Raw genomic sequence first — 20649 nt, forward strand, 5'->3', positions numbered from 1 at the left:
AAATGCAGCTCTTTTGTTTCTTCATCCAAATCAAACACTGATGGAGTTTTCCAGTTACATGAGCGGCTATAGACTGAGCTGTCTGCTGAACTGGTAGAGATGTGCGGGTCATTCCAATAGAGCTGAAAACACTAACGTGATTAATCAACAGGTCTACTGACTTAAAAAAAATGACAATTTTGATTACAAATGTATACCAAACAATACAAATAAGTTCATTCATGATAACACATGTGTGGTAACAAATATGACTTGGCTGCTCTTATTTGTTTAATAGAATTTGATCTGATGATGAGACATAATGAGACATTTTAGCATTTAAATTTATGTATTTTTTTGCCATTTCATACCCTCAATGATTTCATAACACTATTAGACTAATGGAGTTAGATATTATTTGCTGTAATGTAGACAGGATAACTATAAACGAAGATGGATGACTTTGGGCACACAGTTTATTACACATTCAGATCACATTAGCGGTAGTTTTCTAATCTTCTCCAGTCTGGACTGAAGTTAAGTGTTTGTTGGCACTAAAACAAAAAAATATCATACGTCATATATGCCTGGTTCCTGGCCAGTCCCCCAAATAAAAACTTTCAAAATGAGCCGATTTGAACACAGAGGAGATCTGTGGATCCTCTGCAGGATTCACCGTGAGCCAATGGACATGTTGATGACGCCACGAACATTGAACAAGCACAAAAATGTATATCTCAGGATGAAAAGGCAGAGCCATACACATTAAGGACAGTGATGAAGATGTCAACAGAGCTTTTGGTGATAAGAGCTGACGCCAGTGTCGATGTGCTGTAAACAAATGTATGTGATCTCCACAGGCGTTTTTATAAGTTACGTCCAGACTCTGTCTGCTGCACCACCCCTCACCCGATTTCTGTGTTGTTGTAAATGCGTCTCAGCAGAGAATGTCTCTCTGCGTTGTCCATTTGTGAAAAGCAAAGTCCGGACCCAATTGTGGATATTCTGCAGAGTTCATTATGTCAAGTCAATATATGTCCACTCTACCTGCTGTAGATATAGAATGGGCTTAACACAACAGTCCTCCAGCTTCAAGCTGGTGTAATGACTCACTGTGTAGTAAGATTTAACTTTTCAGTCCTACTCTACAAATTATGCTAACTAGAAAAAGCACTGTGATCTGAGAACTGACCTTGCAACTCAAATGTAAATAACTTAGCCTTGTCAGTAGCCTGTTGGAAAGAACCCGGAGCCCACAACAGTATACAACATACATACATATATATTTTTAGGTTACACAGGATGTGATGAATTATTAAACAGTAAAGCAGATGAGTGAACACAGACTCACTTCCACTGTCCTGCCTTTGCAATATGTGCCAAGGCTGACAAGCATCTGTGCTGCTTACAATATGCTGCACGTCTCTTATCAAATTCATTGAAGTTAAAATGGTTTGTTTTAGCGCCCCTGTGATAAGAACAACTAAAAGCTTACAGGGTCAAGTAACACAGGTAACTCGTGTCACACACACTGGCAAATAAGTGGCAAAAATGTTACTTTTATTTTTAGAATTTGAGTCAGTTTCATGTGGTTATAAACTGTTTTGACACCAGCCTGTAGAGGGCAATAGAGTCCTTATGGCGTAAACATGAAGCTTACCCAACTTGCAGAGACATGTACACCTGCCAGGCGCGCACACACATGCACCCATGCACGCACACAAGTAATGTTCAGCAGTTTATAGCACTGTTTTTCTAGAACAAAGTACAGAGTCACCACTCTAATCACTGTGACTACAAAGACACCAAATATCAGACTTATTACATGAGGAACATCTGAAGAATACTGATCAGCTGCTGTTTTAACCAATTCATCTTCAAGCCATCCCACACATTGAAATATGTGACACGCGGCATCTATTGCTCTTCTGTTCGTTCTGGGAGAGGAATCTTTCACATGTGACTCTCTCTGAGATTTCTATGTTTTTTCCCAATAGGGTTTTTTTTGGTAGTATTTCCTCACTATTATTGAGGGTTAAGGACAGAGGATGTCACCCCCTATGAGACAAATTGTGATTGGTGAATATGGGCTATACAAATAAAATATGATTGAAATATGGGTTGTCTTTAATCCAACCTCCCCCTGCAGATCAACCAGGTCTTGGTAAGAAAGTAAACAAGCAATTTTGCAACATCTTAAACTGTAAATTTAATGGAATCATTTAATGTACAGATGATATTGTATGGTTTTGTTTTTGCATCTGGTAAGGCATGCTGCTGACAGCAGGACCAGAGAACGATCAGTCCTGGTGACAGACTACACATGACAGCCTATCTATGTTGTACTAAAAAAGCACAATGCATTCCTAAAGTCATTTCACATCAATTATCACATTTGTGTTGTTATGATTTGCATGACTTCTTAGGATTCGGCTTTCTCTACAAAGCCCAAGTCCGACATAGTTCAACTTCAGCTTTATGAAGACTGATGAGAATGTGCTTATTAAACACTTGTATAAATAGGAGAGAGGGAATTGCTTACATGGCTGCAGAGAAGGAAGTGAGAGGGAATTATTCCCCGTGAGAAAAAAAGAACTGATAAACAAATTAGAAAGGTCACAGCCAAAGTCAAAAGGAGCATTTTAAACCAAGGCAGAGCAGCTTAGTCGTGAGTATGCTCTTGGTATAGAACAGTCTGCAGCGCAAAAGAATAAGACAAAATCCAGAACCTATTGGTGATGCACTCTGTGTCCGGGATCATTTTGGTTGATGTGGGAGTGAAAAAAATAACCCAAATAATAATGCATCATCACGATATCCTGACATAAGTAACAGGAAGATAAGCAAAAATATGAATTCCTTTTTTTATGTTAACACACTGCTCCATGTAGAGCAGCTGTCCAAGATGCCCCCTGCCCACCCTCAGCACAATTTAAACACAGAAACTGTTTCCTGATGAGCAGCTCTATGACTAACTACTCAAGAAATGGCAAAAACAAAAAACCTGCAGTTGTAATTAAGGATAACTGCATGCAGTGAGTGTGACAGTGAGCATCTGCAAGCTGCTTTGTTTCAAAAGAGGGCAATTAAATGGACTTTGCAGGTAGACCATGCCTCTGTTGCTGCTGTTGGTTCCAAGCTGTATTAAACCTTTGTGGAATAATCCTATCCAACCCATCTTACACTTTATTGAGCACGGTGAAGAGTAAATTAAACCACTTCTGTCGCAGTTCTGCTGCAGGACCACAATTCCATGAGAACACACACACACACACACACACACACACACACACACACACACACACACACACACACACACACACACACACACACACACACACACACACACACACACACACACACACACACACACACACACACACACACACACACAACCCCTTACCTTGTCCTTATGTTAACCACTCGCCCAAAAACAAGGTATTTCTCACTACTTTTTGACCAATTGGATTAGCTGTTCCCAATTAACAGGTTTTTAATATGAAATGTGGACCCTCAAGAGTTCAGTGCATTTTCTGAACACTGTAGCAACACTTGGGTAGCAGGGGCAAACAACCCCACACAAAACTGGTGACTTGTATAAATCTGAATGGAAGGAAAGGGAAAGAAGAGCATTTGCCTCCATCTTTACAAAAACTGACGTGCCTTTAAGTGAGACCCACAAGCCCCTGACTGCTTCAGTCCTCAGCAGCGATCAGACCACACTGTGATTTCAGTGGACAACTTCCAGGTGTAAATATGTGTACCTGTGTGATAATGGAGTATGAACCCATGTCAGCAGGTGTCATGTGTAAATCAGCTACAAGGTAGAACTGAACTTTATTCACATGATAAGAAACACAAAACTTTCTGCCAAACCAGACAAGCCGCCTGTTACTCCTTACCTATGCATTGAGTCTTTTATTTTAGAGAACAAAAAAGCATATATTCATCTTTGCTGTGTAGTTTCTGGAGAAAACCATCTTTAACATTAAAATTTTGATCAACATAGTCTCTTGTCAGTCTACGGTGATGGTTTCATCCCATCATTACTTTTACAAGACAAGAAGTGATACCACGTCCTCTGAATAGACCTCTTCAGAGCAGACTGGACGCTACACTATACCACTAACTGGGACTAGCTGATTAGCATATATAAGCATAGAGGTGATGGATATAAAGGCCAAACAAATATTAACATTGGTGTGGCTTCCACCTGGAGACAACTACTGCTGCTGGAGAGGTAAGTAAGCTGTCAATGCAAAAACTTACATATAGAAAATGTGAATGTCAAAATGTCTACTCAGAGTACATAAACAATACTAAGAAGATACCAAGCTTTAATTTGGAAAATTTGAGAGATTGATTGTAAGACACTAAATCTAGATGATACATTTCTGTAGGCCAACCCAGAAGTTAGCATCACTCAGTTTTCCTTGACAAAAAGCCCATAGCTCACTACTGTCACAAACATTCCTTTCTGCTCAGAGACATAAGTGACGACGGACTTGGTTTTAAGCTTCTTAGCTATTAACTCACTCACTCGATGCAAAACCTGCCTGCGTAACAAGTCTCTGTCAGAATTTGGTCTTATGAATAGTGCTTGTTGCATATTTCACAAGACTGGTAGCTACATGTTTCCTTCACCCTGACCATGATCTCACAGACCTACTTTCAGAGAGCACTACCCCTGAAGGACAATAGAGTGTACAGTCTGATATTATTTTCTTTCAAAGCAGAGAAATACATTCATGAGAATGTTTTTGTATTGTTGCTTTCTTGTAATTAAGAATTGCCTCATGCTCTGTTTAGGGCAGTTAAAATAAAGGGGGATAGGGTTAGGATTGGGGTCATCTCTAGAATGAAGCAACTCTATTACTAAGTTTTATATACACATATATAGATAAACATAGTGTGTAAGTAATGTATGCGCATAAAGCTGAAGAACTGGTATTGGTCAGAAAACTGTTTAAAAGTCAAGGTTTCGGCACTGGTATTGTAACCCTTAACCACATTCAGCTCATCATGGTGCATGGTTGGAGCAAATAGCAGATAGTTGATATTATTAAAATCACAATTAGAGCAAACATCAGTGTGTTCTTGAATCAAGTAGCTTCTGCAATATTGGACATTTATTTAATAAGGAGAAGAAACCCAGAGTATTCAGATATTTTTGCTTTTACACTTGACATTTAACTCACGATCCTCTTTTTTCTCTTGATTATCACTGAGCTGTTTCTACACCATGACTGAAGTGGAAAGACACACAACACCTGTCTGCATTGAGATCTCACAGCTGAGGTTGAAGGAGCTTCCTGCAGAGATCAGAGACAGAACTGTGTCGAGGATCTGTCTACAAAATCTGCTGAAAACCTTGACCGGCACCTCACTAAAGCTGCTTTCAGATTTTTTAAGAATTAATGAAAAGAATTGATTAAGTGGAAAAGTGTCATATACTTACTGTTCTTATTAGGACTCATTAAAAGTTACCATAAAGATACTTTCAAACTCATTAAGTCCAGTAACAATCACTGCTGGCTCTTATTTCTTCTTACACAAGAGTTAGACAGCAATGTGTCACAGTGTGGCCTCTGAGAAATCTAGTTTGTGAATTAGAGTCAAGTATTGTTCTATAACGCTAACGTGATGACTAAACAGCACAGGCAGATAATAGCAAAGTTGTTACAATTAAATGGTGAAGAAAACAAAAGGATTCCAGATTAATGGGAACACTTTGTGTATTGTCATGCTGTGATGCAATGGGTGGACACTGGGCTGCATTAACTGCAGTAGTTACCATTCAATTCACAGTAAACAATAGTTCTGATGCCCCTCCCCCAACCACACATTCTATAATGTCATACACACTCACACATTTCAGAAATAGACTTGAACATAACATTTCTCTCTTTGCTTCTCCAATATACACATACCTGTGTTGCAAAAAACCTGTGCATGCATGCACACAAACGCACGCACACACATACAGATTGTTGGTGTCACCACTACTCCACTAAGTTATCATGACAAAAAAGCAGCAAGTGGCACAGCCTTCTGCTGTGACTCAATATTTGCTGTCCTATGAAATAAGCTGGGCCTAGCTGGCCCACTGCTAGCAGCACGACTGAAATAACCCCGGCAGCAAACACAAAGGCTTCTGCAGCAGCATGACAATACTGAACTCACATGATCCCCGGTGACCTTTTAGTCATGGTGAACTGTCAACAGAAACACCAGCAGGCGGATACATAGACCTGATACAAAACACTGAGCATGGGGCTGCTGTTTAATGGTATAAAAACATTAAATGAATGACAACTGAATGCCATTTAGCTGCTTCAGTTTAAGGTTCATTGGAATGTTCATGCTGGTTCATTGTCACATTGGCATGACTTGCTCATGCTTTTGGGAGTCTGTCACAAAAAATTGGTCATCTGAAGATTTAACTGTGGACTCTGGGAAACTACAATTGGCTTTTTTCCCCACAAAAGTTGCAAAGAAAATGTTAAAGAACCATTAGGAAGTACCTATAATTATGTGTAAATTAGTATATGTATTAGTAATATGGTCAGAAATTCCTCTAAGTTACAGTTGTTAACAAATGATCCACATTAAGTAATAAGATTAAGTTAATTCAAGACAGGAGTGAATAAACCTGGAGTTTAATCAATGAAACAAGATGGAGGTGTGGGTTAGAGCTACTTTGCTTTATTAAAGGCTGGTGGTAAGGTTTGTGTGCCCGTCTGTGTTTCGACCACATGCACCAATTCTGGGACTGCACTATAAAAACAGGTTCAATTCATTTCACTTTGCGATTACTCATTTCTGTCTGTGCAATTCAATGGCTCATGTGCAATCCAATACACTGTATATACTCAGCTCACAGTCTATATATTCTGCTTAGGTTGTATATATATTATTTCAATTATATTTATATACATCTCCTTGCATTTTTATTGACTGTTGACTTATTATTACTTCTACTGATGTCTGTTTTTTGTACTTTTTGCTGCTGCAACACATCAAATTTACCCATTGTGGGACTAATAAAAGGATTATTTATCTTATCATAATTATCGTATCTTATTGTTGTTAGAACTGTGTGCCACACACTGTGTTCTATTATCGTTATAGCATTACTGTCCCAAATTCTTCCATTCTGTGTACAACCACAACAGAAAGATGTTAAAAATGGGATGTTTACAGTAGTTTGTCACACCAAAGGACAACAAATCTTAAGACTTTCAGTGGTTGAACATAAGTTTAACATTTAAACAAATCTGAGACAAATACTTTCCATGTGCACACATCATGGACTTCTCATGGGGCTTCAGTAACATGACCTTGAATTGGGTTCTTGTACTAAATGGAATTGCCTGATTTAAAATCAGAAATGAGTTTGGTGTACGCAGCCCAATGAGGGTTGGTTGATGCAATTGTACAGTGATCACATACATAGTCCAATCTCATGTACAACTGACAGAGAGGGCACAGAGAGGTCAGGTCTGTCTGCCTGCTGAGAACTGTATGCTCGTGCAGACCATGCAGAGCTGAAGGGGAAACTACCCGTGTTAGGACGAGCTTGTCTGCCAAGGATTTTAAATACTGGATGTTGTGAGAGCCCACCATCGCAACAGGATTTCTCCCGATGCTTCTGATGGCCAGTCTCACTACAACATACAGGTCAATGCGTTTGTGTGAGAGAAAGAAAGATAGTGACAGCAGGTTAACGAGTACTGCACACAGCTCTACAATGAAGGAATGGTGTAAAACACTGAGTTAGAAATCGTTTATGTTATTATGAGAAATTGTATGAAAAAGTCTAGGTAATAAATAAATTAAAAATACTGAAAGACCTTTTCACCATATCCTGCAGCTCTGATACGCTCTGATAACTTGATACGCTATCATGCAAATTACAACAATTTAACAATAACCTGCCTATGTTTCCAAAGCAAACACCACACTGGAAGCCTTTGTGGGAGCAGTAAACAAATCTACATTCACGTCTACGGAATACAAGGTAAGAATGCAAAGCAGGGGTCTATCATGCAGGCTGATAAGGCCTGCTGACGTCAACCAGAATGAGACTATGTAGTTACTCAGGTGACTGTAAGGCTGTGCCATTAGACAGATGACCATGGTGCTTGTATTACTCAACTATAAAGCGGCAGTCAACCACAAAAGGGTCAAATGGCCCGTGAAGGTACTCCAGGGAATTTCCGGGAAAAAATAATTATTAAAAAAACTTTAGTCAGGAACTTCATTCATGAACGCACAGAATATACAACCTGTTTCAATATGTCCTCCACAGCCCTGCCCATACAAACAGGTTTATAATTTTCCATTGGACTTTATCGCACAACAAAAGATAGGTCGATGAGGTTAGATGTCACCATTCAGGGACTGCGTCCTTTAGAGGACTCAGTCTACTTGAACTGTAGAATTCGTAGTTCAAGTAGATTGTGAAGGCTGAACCAAAATAAACCGTCTGGTCTCCTATTTGCGTCGCCAGCTTGTCTCAGGCTCACTATTGCATCATTGCCTACTTTGAGTAACTGTGCCTAGTGCAGCTTGCCTACCAGCATAGCTAGCTTGTTAGCTTCTTCACCAATGATAAATAAATCCTAGGCTAAGATGGCCCCAGGTGAATCCACCCACTGAATCCTTTGTTTCTCGTTATTGAAATGGGACAGCCGAGTTGCACTACTGTGATACAATCGTCTTCAAAAGCAGCCTCTGAACGATGCGGCCACCGAATTAGGACACAGCTATTGTCACATAAACGTGTCGATCACATCCATCCGACATTTTTACCATATATTTACGAACATGTTCATGTGGAAGATGGATTCCCATGTGTCACAAAAAAATTACTGCAACACAAAAGCTAAACAAATTATGGCTTAAGAATTACCTCTGAGGTTTGGCAAGACTCCTGACAAGGTCAGACAGGAGTTCTGGTAATTGAACATTATGAGGTATTGTTTGTTGCAAGGATTTAAAGTCACTGCTGTTTTAGCAGGTATTCTTTCACTTCAAACATTACCCTTGATGTTACTTAACACAGGATCACACCCTCCTTCTGGACAATTTCACAATAGCTATATGGGATTTATCTTCATTCATGAGAAATCCTGTTTTTATCCCATCCATTTTGTACACTGAAGCACACAATGAGCATGATCAGCTAACCACGGCTATGAAATAAAAAAACTAAGGACTTCAAGAGCTTGTCGTTCAATCAAAAAGAAACCCTGATCCTTATGATGGAAAATTAAAGACAGAAATAATTAAAATTGATGACTTAATTACATATACTTAGTTTCATACAGGTTTTACAGTCCAATTACCCCTACAAGTGACCTATTTTTTTGAATGTTTTGACTCCAGATGACCTCTCTCTTTAGGCTATTTTATATCTTCAAAAGATTTTTCATATATGTGAAATTTGGATAATATTTTCCTGATTTATCGAAGAGCGACAACTTGTTACGTTGAGTGCAGACGTCGGCTCCAAAGCAGGGACAAAATATCAGCATTCGCATGCAATGTGGCGACAGTAGATGTTAGCATTTGTTAGCTAAGGCCAGAGATAACTAACAGTACTCCGTCTGTTACAGCCCCCATCTGCCTGCTGCTCCTCCAACATGTTTTTACAACACACGACAAATGCTGGGCTTGCTGCTCCTGCACCTTGGAGACTTGCTGACTGGGTTGATGGTGGACAGTATCAACCAAATCATCACGTTAATTAAAGACTAAACTGTACAAAAACCGTCAGGAATTTTACCACGGTATACCATGAAGCCGGGTAATCATTTCATCCCTACATATATGCTTAGGTTGCACACTGGTGACCAACTGTTTTTGAGTTTTCTCTGCCGCCGAACGTGGTTTCCTACTGAGAGCAGGTGATGGTGATGCGATCGCATCTTCTAGACTGCTAAGTTATTAAAGCTGTTAACGCTAACATTGGTTATGTAACAATTGCAAAAACTCACATGTATCCCCTTCAACACACTCTGTAGAAAAAAGAGAGAGCACTGCACCTCTGAAAACATGGATTCTGAGAATCCCTATCAGGCTGTAGTGGACCATGTTGTCCGCCTACTATTTTGGTTCTTCACATGTGTCTGTTCAATCTCTGCTCTACATGGAAACTTTGTTTTAAAGTTAAAGTTCCTTTTACGTCTACAGTGGTTAACATTATTCATAAATACACCATGTGTATCAAGCAGCCACATTGTTGTTCTATATTAATTCACAGTGACAGCACTTCCTTATTTCTTATCCATTGCAATAGAATCTTTATCTGAATGCATCACACTTGTAATGCACAAGCTTATACAGCACTGATAAAAGGTTCAAGAATATTTGAGCATCAGCTACTTTGATAAGCTACTGTGCTTTGAGTCTGGGAAACAGGAATATCTCAACATCTCCCCATTTTACAAATATAATGGTTTTATTATAGGTGTAAACTAGCAGTTCTGTCATGTTGCAGTTAGAAGGGAAGTGTTTGAGTCCACAAAACACTTTTGGAGTTTAGGGGTAAACAGCATTGCAGGCATATCCAATTCAATTGAAGTAACTGGGAGACCACAGTCGGCTCTGGGCTGAGGATAACAGCGGACATTTAGGCTAAAAACATGGTGTAAATTACACCATTTCAAGTGTTATATCAATGGTGGGGCTTTTGGACACTTGGGTGACACCGCAGGAGCAGTGAGGAGGCATTATTTCAAGAAGTGGTCCCAGTTACTTCTATTGTATTGGATTTGGCTGCAACACTGTTTACCCCTGAGACTCCAGAAGTGTTTTGTGGACTCAAACACTTTCACCCACCCCTCCATCGGCATAGTGGTGAGTAGATAATGAGGGAATTTTCATTTTTGGGTGAACTATCCCTTTAAGTTAACATCAGTCAAAGGCCATAGTCATGAAGTTAAATATGAACACAAGGAACAGACTAGACTGACTTCCCTGTATGACCCTGGTAAAGATATGACAGTTTCCTGGATGAATGTGTAACAGCCTCTCAATGCCTGGAATCCAACCTGACAAAGGTCAGCTTTTGCCAACTGGGGGAGTAAAGTGCAGCAAGAATGCCATCAGGGATAAGACCTGCTATGTGCTTCCTGATGAATGCTCCCCCACATCTTGCATAAGTGCACCAACACTGGGACTGTGCACGAGCTGCAACACAGCTTGGGTGAATGTAGACGTACACCTGCATACAGCCTGCAATGGCAGGAGGAAACCTCAGCAGAAGCACATATGGGTCTGTGTGAGAAGGAGCCCAGTGGAGGACGGTGCGGGGGATACAGGCCTGGAGTCACTGCTCCATGTTGTCAGAGATCAAACGAGGACTCGCTCGGTTTAAAAACAGCCAGTGTAGCGGCAGCAATGCAAAGCCCATCTGTTTGTTGTTCCGCCAAACGCACCGGACTACACCGCGAGCTAGTGTTCGAGCAAGCAGACAGTCCACGGGCGTGATCCGGACACTAAATAAAAAGAAACCGTCTGGAAGCATTTCCCCCTGTGAACTTAGCTGTAGCGAGCAGCTAACAGACGGGGGGGGAGCTAGCAGCAGCACAGACATTAAGCTAGCCGTTTGGGATAAAAGCTAATAGACACACTGGGCTGTCGGACAGGAAAGTTCGCCCACATCCACGGTCTGTCTGCCAAAGTGTCTGGATGAAATAGTGCCATGCCCGTTCCCTCCCGGGCCCCACAGCAAAGTGACAGCGTCACACCAAACACCGTTCAAAAAGCTGTCAATTTAACGCGACGCTGCTGAAAGGGAACGGCTCGGACGTCACAAATGACAGCCAGTGTTGTATCGATGCTCATTTGAAGAATGCATCGTTTCGAAGTGAAATTAAACCATAAATAGACTTTAACGACCATTTAATTCAGCTTTATTTACTGGGAAACGATCCTCGCTGCTGCCCTGCTTGGTGTATTTTTGAGGCGAAGGCTACGGCTGAAAACACAGGCTTAGCTTAAGTTAACCTTAAGGCATAATTAAAACCCAGACAGCTTTCCGTTATGCGTCTATGCCGAATACAACCATGGATGTGAGCGATGTCGCAAAGGACGTGTGTTATTTTCTGACGAGGGTCCATCCTGTACAATCACTGCGGCCACTTAAATCGCTAGACCCCAGTGCGTGGTCCGGACGTGCTCCTCATATGTACCAGGTTAGCCTGGTAGCTCTCGGCTAAGCTAGCGCCACTGAGGTGGATTTAGTCTGTTGCTTTGCGGCTTACCTCTCTTGACGGCCTCGTCATACGACAGGAACCCTATCCTCGACTCTTTGGCCCCCATGCTCCCCTCATTTCACTGCGACCTGAGGAGAGAGGTGTTGAGTTGGCTCGGGGTGTTTGTCTCCTTATCCATTTATTGTGAAATCGGTTCCTGGTGGTGTGTGTGTGTGTGTGTGTGTGGTGAAGGGGTGAATGTTTTCAGCGACGCCTCCACTCTGTCACATGATCGGACTCCACAGGTCAGTTGATCCGCTCCGTCTAAACCAGAGGAGTGACGGACACCGAGGGTTGTTTTCACGTCCTCTGCTCCACAGTGTTTACCTCTATGTTTGTTTTTGCAAACTATAAACAGACATTTGGATTCATAACGCGCAGTCACACCGAGCTGCTAATGTGTGTGCAGATAGTATTTACAGGAGTGTGAGTGGCGCCATCTGGTGGCTGATCCGCTACTGCTCCATAACTGTAACACCGCTTTATAGTTTGATTGTGACGCCTTTATTGTATATTCAACTGTAATGTAATTCATGTGTTCGCGTAGAGTCGTATTTTATCACGGGGCTTCATTTGCCTCCTCGTGTTTACATCGAGGCATTGCGCCGGCCTCCGTTCAAAAAAGCACCGGTTTAATGTGGGCTGACTCTCCTCTCAGAACACCACTTAGCGGATGTTCACGGCCGCGGTTGGGAAACTAACGCTTCACTATAACACACCGTCAACAGCTTCTTTCACTGTGGCGTCTCCTCGCACCGAAGGCAGCCACGTGTTCGGTGCTACATACCCCGACGCCGTGTCGTTAAATGTCTCGGTTTTTACAGTGGAGTTCGGCGGGGCGCGCTGTGAGCGGGACACACGGCACCGCAGCCTATAGGCGTCGCCCAGCGGCTGTGACGAACATGACAAGCGCCCACGGCCGCGGCTCGTCACAGTAAAAGCAGCAACATCTGAGTGGAGCAGCTCGTGGGACACATCCGTGGGTTTGTTGTGCTGGAGTTGAAAGCTACAGACGTGGATTTGTTGTGCTGGAGTTGAAAGCTACAGACGTGGATTTGCATGGGCGGGCTGCTGAATGGAGACGGGACTCCACGTTTTGCTGTACTGGCCCAATATTATTGGTGGGGAACACATGGTTGGATTATAAGGAAGTGCTTTCTGTTTGTGGATATCACTGCAGCTGTTTCTATGGACAGCGATGCGGGTGATTTGTCTTGGTTGTTCTTGTGTGTCTGTCTCTTCCAGGATACATCAGGATTGGCCTCGTGTTTGCTGCATGGGCTGCCTCTGAGACACCAGCAGCCTTCGTCCCTCTTTACTCAGTCTTCATAGCACTTGATGGTAATGTAGCATGGGTTTACCTCGTTTGACGTGTAGCTCCAACTTTTGTTTGTCTCACCTGCAAGTCGTGGTGCATCAGAATCAGAATTATTTTTAATTGCCAAGTATATTTTCACATACAGGAAATTGACTTGGTGTGGTTGGTGCATCGGACATAAAACAACCAATCCTATCACAACATATAAAAGATCCACTTCATTCAGAGGGAAATTATTTTTATATATTAATTTAGTGCTGTATTATATCAATGGAGTGTCCCCTGACACTACTTGGAAAAATAAAGAAATATATTTAGCATATTCATTTGTTGCCTGCTAGGAAAATGATTTCTCTATCTGCCACCCGCCATTACAGCAATGGCAGGAGACAATAAAGAGTGTGTACCTGATGGAAAAAATAACCACAAAAGCTCATGTAGGGACGGATGTGTTTTTGGAAAGAAGGGCCCCTGTAATTGAATATTTAAAAGTGCTACAATGACACAGAGTTGTTCTGACATACTCAAATAAGAACAGATACGGCATCCGTCTTCAGAAAACAATGTAACAGGATACAATTATTTTCACTATTGGGTATTTTCAGAGTCATCTGTCTCTAGTGTGTCATGATGTGTTCTGTGCAGGAGTGGATGGGTGGCTGGCGAGGAGGCTGGGCCAGAGCTCCAGGTTCGGGGCCTGGCTGGACGTAGTGGTGGACAATCTGGGGAGAGGCATGCTGTGGGGCCTGCTGTTTGAGGTCTGGTGACTGCAGAACATGCAACACACACAGTGCTGTACACACACATTCACACCAGGTGTTCACTTGAAATCCTTTAAATGAGTATCTTTTAGATACAAAATGTACACACACACACACACACGTGAGCCCTTTCATTCAGAATGACAAACACAAAACACATTTTTTCCCGCATCTTTTGTAAGGAATTCCCCTTTTTTCTTTTAAACTCCTAAAAGTTGATTAAAGGACAGAGCCAATGTTTTTCATGTTTAACACTTTACATTTTAAACAAATTCCATCCCCCAATTGCTACTGCTCAGACTCTGGCTCCAAATAGTCAGCTACAATATGAATCATGCTCAGTATTATCCAGTAACATCTCTTCCACAAGCCTTCATAAAAACGGAGACTGACACGAGAATCACTCCTATCTCTACAATCTGTCCCTTATGACACAAGGAAAGATGATAACTGGTTGCTGTTTGCAAGGTGTATGATTCTGTGGTTTTGGAGCTTGGTCCATTATTGATTGACTGTCAGGATACTTCAGCCTCTGCTGCATTTGATTCATCTGTCTCTCACAAGTGTCTCAGGTTTTAAATAGTGTGACTGAAGTTCTCTTAGGATGTAGAAGGAAAAATGTGAGTGATGTTATGGAGGAAAAAAAAAAAAAGAAAAGATTAGTAAGTGAAAACAGATGTAAATATACATTTGTTCTTTTTTGGACTGTTTGTTTTTTAATGGCAAATGGTAAATTTATATATGATTGTGGTAAAAACATTACTATGGTTCTATAATAGGCATTTTGCTCTTTGTGACATCACACTGAGAACTCACTCAAACACTTGTACTGTTCTGTATTTGAAGCAAGACAAAGACATAAAAACTTCATGTGTGACATTGGTGCAAGACATAATGTACAGGCATTGTTCTGTAATTTATAATGTTTGTCTGTTGTCGTGTGTGTTGTTGTCTAGTGGGGTTGGCTGGTGTCTGCACTGGAGTGGTGTGTGTTTGTGTGTAACCACAATCCCAGAGGTGACAACTGGAAGAACAGCTTCACCAGCAGCCCTCGGTTCATACAGGTCGTCATGGCAAACGGTAACACTCTGCCGCTGTAAATAAATGTGCAGATCAGGTCTAATCCCAGATTGTGTGAGTTCATTTGAATTTATGTGCTGTTAGGGTTCCGGACACCACTGGGCACATGGGTGGTGAGCGGGCTGCACTGCCTCCCTCTGTGGCTGTATGGGTATCAGTGGGGTTTCCTGTCTCACTGGTTATATCTACCTCTCTGGATCCAGGCCCTGGGGACCATGCTGCTGGCTGCAGGGCGCCTACTGGCTCTGTCTGCCGAGGTAAGAACTCGGCATTCAACACCCAATCCCCTGCGATGATCAGTAACATGACAACACAGATGTTGAAAGACATGTAGTTGCTGCTCTGTGGTAAAGTTGTAGATGTACTCCCGTCCCTGTTCTCTGCAGATCTGGTGTATATGGACACACATTGAATATCTCACCAATGATGAGCCAGAGGAGAAAAAGAACTGAAAGCCTCTCAGCAGAGTCGGCTTTCACTGTCCTGTCTACACCCTGATGTTATTCCATCACTTTTAGATAAACAACGGTCAGGATTACATTCCCTACTAACTGAAAACTTTGGGTTAAAACATGTATCGGTGAATATGATCACTTTTGAGTTTTGGTTATCCTCTGCTGAGATAAAAGGTGTGGCTAATCTCACCTCTCCCACACTGTCATGTGAGAGTGTGATGCAGACTGTGGACAATGAGAGACTCAGGGAGAAGAAGCCTCTTCAGCTTGTTTAACTGTTCGAATGAATACAGGAATTTTAGAACTGTTATTTATTGGAAACACAGTGCCACAGAGTCCAGTTACTCTTCAATCAGAGAAACAAGAGGAGTCAAAGAAACATTTTGAGACAGGAACGTCAGCAGGTCAGTTAAAAGTGTAAAAGTACCTAAACACTGACCGGCCAAAATATCCTCACTTTCCATAAATGTCCTCCCTCCGTAAGGTCTATGCTCAAATTGGGTCCCCACAAATATGTAAGTACAAGTACACACACACCACTTTGTGTTAGTGATAGGACTCTTACTACAAAAGAGAGGTTGCGTGTGCACATAGCTCATAACGATACAAAGCAGTAAGTCAGTATAAAAGGGATTCAGATTGTGTAATACTGTAGTAGAAGTAAAGTGCACTGTACACCTGCTGCAAAAGACATGAAGTGGCTGTTTGTAAGTGCTCAAAGAAGTGTTCGATATCTTAACTGGAGCTATTACAAACTGTTACTAACTTTATATATGCAAAGATGCATTCAGTTAGATGATGATATATTTATTGTCTTATTAATGAGAAATACTGGGAACCAATAATGTTTTTTAGTTGAAATATAGATTTATTTTTGTTATGTTCTGTTGACTGTTTTTTGCTTTAGGCTGCAATATTCTTATCATTATTGTTATTTTTTCATTAGTCTTAAGTTTACAATAAAAAACTGTCTGTAAAACCTCATGAAAAATGTAAATATTTGATATGTTCACAAAACCATTTGCTCAAACCTTGAAATTGCACACGAAAAGGATGAAAAGAGAAAAACATTTAAATAACAGATTTGACTTTTATTGAATATGTGGCGGGCAGCACGGTGGTTAGCACTGTTGTCTCACAGCAAGAAGGTTCACATTTTGAATCGCTTCCCCCCACAATCCCAAACCATGCAGATTGATTAAATTGTCTGTAGGTGTGAATATGAGAGTGAGTGCCCAGTTGGCCCTGTGATGGGCTGGCATGACCTGTGCTGGTCTCGCCCAATGTCAGCTGGGATTGGCTCCAGCTCCCCCCGTGACCCTCAAGAGGATAAGCGATATAGATAATGGATGGATGAATCTGTGGTAAGTGAGCTTTATTTTACTTTTTTAACAATAATCCCATTTGTAGTAAGTCTGAAATTGTCTCTGTGAGGTTACTGTGAGCATTAATGCATAGAGATACTATGACATTCTTGTTTCTCTATAATGTCAGGTAGGTGATGCTTCACATTGCCGGTGATTCGTACTAAAATGCTGAAAGACAGTCATTGGAAGTGTTGTAACAGTTTTTTGCCTGAAATATATTTTTGAAGAAGGAGTCACAAGTTAATTCAATTGTATCGGATTCGGCTGAAATGCTGTTTACCCCTGAATCTCCAAAAGTGTTTTGTGGACTCAAACACTTCACCCACCCCTCCATCGGCATAGTGGTGAGTAGATAATGAGTGAATTTTCATTTTTCTGCGAACTATCCCTTTCACTGGTACTAAAGGGGAAAGCCATGAAAAACAGTCCAAGGTAAAAAATTAACAAGACTCTTAACAGGTCAGCATACAAGGAAGTTGGCAAAGTGTAAGATCACCACTGGGTTCCCACACTTTCTTACACATCACACTCAATGACTTTTTAAGGGCGTTCCAGACCTAATTACCTCAGATTCAATGACACAAGTCTGAGTCATGGATCCAGGTTAATTACTTTAAGTGTCATAATGAGAACTATTTATCCAAGCAAACAGGCAACAATTAAAATGAGAGAGAGATTTAAAAGTGTCAAGACTTATGTGATGTTGTGTTCTGTTGCCATCACATCACAGCAAAACAACACAATGTGTAACTTAGACAGTGGGAGGTATGCCTACAGCAGCACAAAGCATATAAACTAATGGTAATAAAAAAAATGTATAGGTTTTATTTTGAAAAATGTTAAAGGCCTCATGTTTTTCTAAAATATCAAATTTTCGAGAACTTGAGGGCCTGTGGGAACACTGTCATTGTGTATACCACAGAAAATCCACCCTGACCAGGTGACCTGTTCATCTCAGGGCTGACATGTAAACAACCACTCTGTCCTGTGTTTTCTTTATAATATATTTTCTTCTTATATTTCTGTACACATCATCTGAATCTACGGTGTTACTCTGACTCTCACTATTTTAACATATAAGGCACCTCTAATAGTTAGTATTTATAACAGCTATTTAGCATCATTTAGTTATAGAACACCAACTATTGGTGTGAAATGTATTTTATACATCAGGGTTTATTTTGTAAACAATTATTTCATGTATATTTATTTTAGCTTTGATATGTGGTATATATGATTTGTTCAAAATGGATTGTGGGTATGAAAGATGGTGACTCTGCTCTTCATCAGAAGTCTAAGGAAGAGCCTTGTGCTTGATACATCACTGGTAAATCAATCCTTTAATGGGATCTTTGGCAAATGTTTTGTCGGTCCAGTGCCCATGAACCAATTATTTTACTGGATGTAAGTGTCGTTCTAATGCTTTTATATAAAAACAACTCAGCCGTTCAAACTTATATTCACACGTACAAGCAATTCAGAGTCTCCAATTAACTTGCATTATCTTTGGACTGAGGAAGGAAGCTGGAATGAAGCCACACAGGAAGAACTCCATATGGAAAATCCCTGTGACACTCAAACTCGTACCGTACTGACCGTGTATGGTGTAATTTCTAGTACATGTACATCAATGTTAATCTGTCAATGACATTTTTCTGGGCATGTTTCGTTTCACTGGGATGTTAAAGGTGTGAATACAAGAGAGATCCATGTGGTGTTTGTGATCAAGGATACACTTTAAGTTTTAATGTTTTTGCAGCTAACAGTGAAGCAGTAACAAGACAACAGTGAAACATTCCCTCATCACATTTGGTGTCAGTCACCTCATCTGAACTGAAAGGAGAGATCACAGCTTTATTTAACATTTGTCCAACGTCCACAGCCAGCCCCCACCCTGACCCGCCACCCCTCCTCCAGCCCTTACAACTATTTCATTCCCTTTCAGATAACACTGATGACAATTCTATGTTGTCGAGTCAGACCCTGTCTCCTACATTCCACCAGTCAGCTGATTTATCGAGGTCATATTAAAGGAAAGACACTCAATACATTTAAAACACTGCTTTAAAACACGTCTGAGTCCATCTTCTTAAATGTACTTTTCTTTTTCCTGTCGGCCAAACAGAAAATGTGACATCATGGTGAGATACTGACACTTCAGGTTCAGTATGGACAGTAAACACTTCATGTCAAAATCAGTGGGAACAGGAGCTTTGTCGAACTTTTGCAGGTGGCACAGAGAGAAATCTTTCTCCACCACAGAAGAAGCAGGAGTCTCTTGCCAGTGGGGTAAACACAGCAGCCCTAACAAACCAGACTGAAGTTCAACAAGTAGAGAAATGACCTTTGATTAAACGCAGTCAGTGTAGCAGAGGATGAGACAGATCGAATGAACACATCTTAACGATGCACGAGTATCTCAGGGTAGATTTTCCCCATTTAATTTTTGCAATTTTTCTTCATAAGGACAAGATATGTATTGACCATTGCAATAAGCCCCGCTCCACAATAACACACATATCTGCAAATGGTCTAATCTTGAATCTCCCAACTGCTTACTTGCAAGACAATGCTACCACAATGTGTCATTTAAAGGTTTCACTGAAATGATGTATTGGATGTTGAGGTGCAGACTGATAGGCTGAGTCTGAGGGAAGGGGGGAGAAGGGGATGAAGGGATATGGATATGGAGGAGCAAAGGACAGAGAAGAGGAAGAAGGGATGAGATGGATTGAGAGGAAGATAGAGATGTGGGTAGGGACGAGGGAAGAAGGGAGAAGAGGATGAAGGGATGGGGAAGAAGGGAGAAGAGGAAGGAGGGAGAAGGGGATGAGGGTAGATAGGAGAGAAGGAGGGAGAAGAGGATGAAGGGATGAGGTTGGGGGGATAAGAGGATAAAGGGAAGAGGATGAATGGATGAGGGTAGGGAAGGAGGATGAGGGTAGGAGGGAGAAGGGTATGAATTGATGAGGGCAGGGATTAGGGGAAGAAGGATAAAGGGATGGGGGAAGGAGGGAGAAGAGGATGAATGGATGCGGGTAGGGGTGAGGGAAGGAGGGAGAAGAGGATGATGAGGGTGAGAGGGAAGGAGGGAGAAGATGCTGAAGGGGTGAGGTTTGGGATGAAGGTGGAGGAAAGAGGATAAAGTGATGAGGGAGAGGAGGGAAGGCGGGAGATGAGGGTAGGAAGGAGGGAAAGGAGGATGAAGGGAGAAGAGGATGAACGGGTGAAGAAAGGAAGGAGGGAGGGTGACTAGTGAACTTGATTTGATAACGACCTCAGGTTTACATACACTGTGCAAACGTTCTGTCACTGGGGGGGTGTATTGGGGAGGGGCCGTGCCTGTAGAAGCACCATGAGTGGAGCGGAGCGTCCTTTAAGGGGACTAAGGCTGGACCTCCTCAGCTGGACCCACTGACTCGCATC

At 41.5% G+C, this 20649-nt stretch overlaps 2 protein-coding genes across 9 annotated transcripts in view; one reads left to right on the forward strand and one right to left on the reverse strand.

Annotated features, from left to right (window-relative positions):
* usp32 (ubiquitin specific peptidase 32) overlaps nt 1-12420 on the reverse strand; it is a 51185-nt gene extending 38765 nt beyond the window's left edge. For all 7 annotated transcript variants that reach the window (XM_034605289.1, XM_034605283.1, XM_034605286.1 and 4 more), the window contains exon 1: nt 12252-12420. In XM_034605289.1, coding sequence (XP_034461180.1) covers nt 12252-12309 — 58 coding nt within the window. In that variant the 5' untranslated portion in view covers nt 12310-12420. The remainder of the gene's footprint in view (nt 1-12251) is intronic.
* On the forward strand, nt 12358-15957 carry si:ch1073-145m9.1. 2 transcript variants are annotated; one of them, XM_034605338.1, is made up of 8 exons: nt 12358-12487; nt 13067-13241; nt 13277-13363; nt 13488-13583; nt 14206-14318; nt 15278-15401; nt 15486-15658; nt 15788-15957. In XM_034605338.1, the coding sequence occupies exons 3-8, from the start codon at nt 13318-13320 to the stop codon at nt 15851-15853; spliced, it is 618 nt and encodes a 205-aa protein (XP_034461229.1). In that variant the 5' UTR covers nt 12358-12487; nt 13067-13241; nt 13277-13317; the 3' UTR covers nt 15854-15957. The 2 variants fall into 2 exon arrangements, with proteins under 2 accessions (XP_034461229.1, XP_034461228.1); XM_034605337.1 differs by lacking the exon at nt 12358-12487 and having other exon boundaries at nt 13036-13241.
* Nucleotides 15958-20649: the final 4692 nt, after the last annotated feature.

The sequence above is a fragment of the Hippoglossus hippoglossus genome, chromosome 13, assembly GCF_009819705.1.
Source record: "Hippoglossus hippoglossus isolate fHipHip1 chromosome 13, fHipHip1.pri, whole genome shotgun sequence".
Lineage (NCBI taxonomy): Eukaryota > Metazoa > Chordata > Actinopteri > Pleuronectiformes > Pleuronectidae > Hippoglossus > Hippoglossus hippoglossus.

What these genes read in the sequence shown, in the direction of transcription:
- si:ch1073-145m9.1 (XM_034605338.1), top strand. Translation starts at nt 13,318, where the DNA reads ATGGAGACGGGACTCCACGTTTTGCTGTACTGGCCCAATATTATTG. An exon ending in AGTCTTCATAGCACTTGATG is followed by an intron (nt 13,584 to 14,205) that starts GTAATGTAGCAT and finishes TGTTCTGTGCAG; the next exon opens with GAGTGGATGGGTGGCTGGCG. An exon ending in TACTGGCTCTGTCTGCCGAG is followed by an intron (nt 15,659 to 15,787) that starts GTAAGAACTCGG and finishes TGTTCTCTGCAG; the next exon opens with ATCTGGTGTATATGGACACA.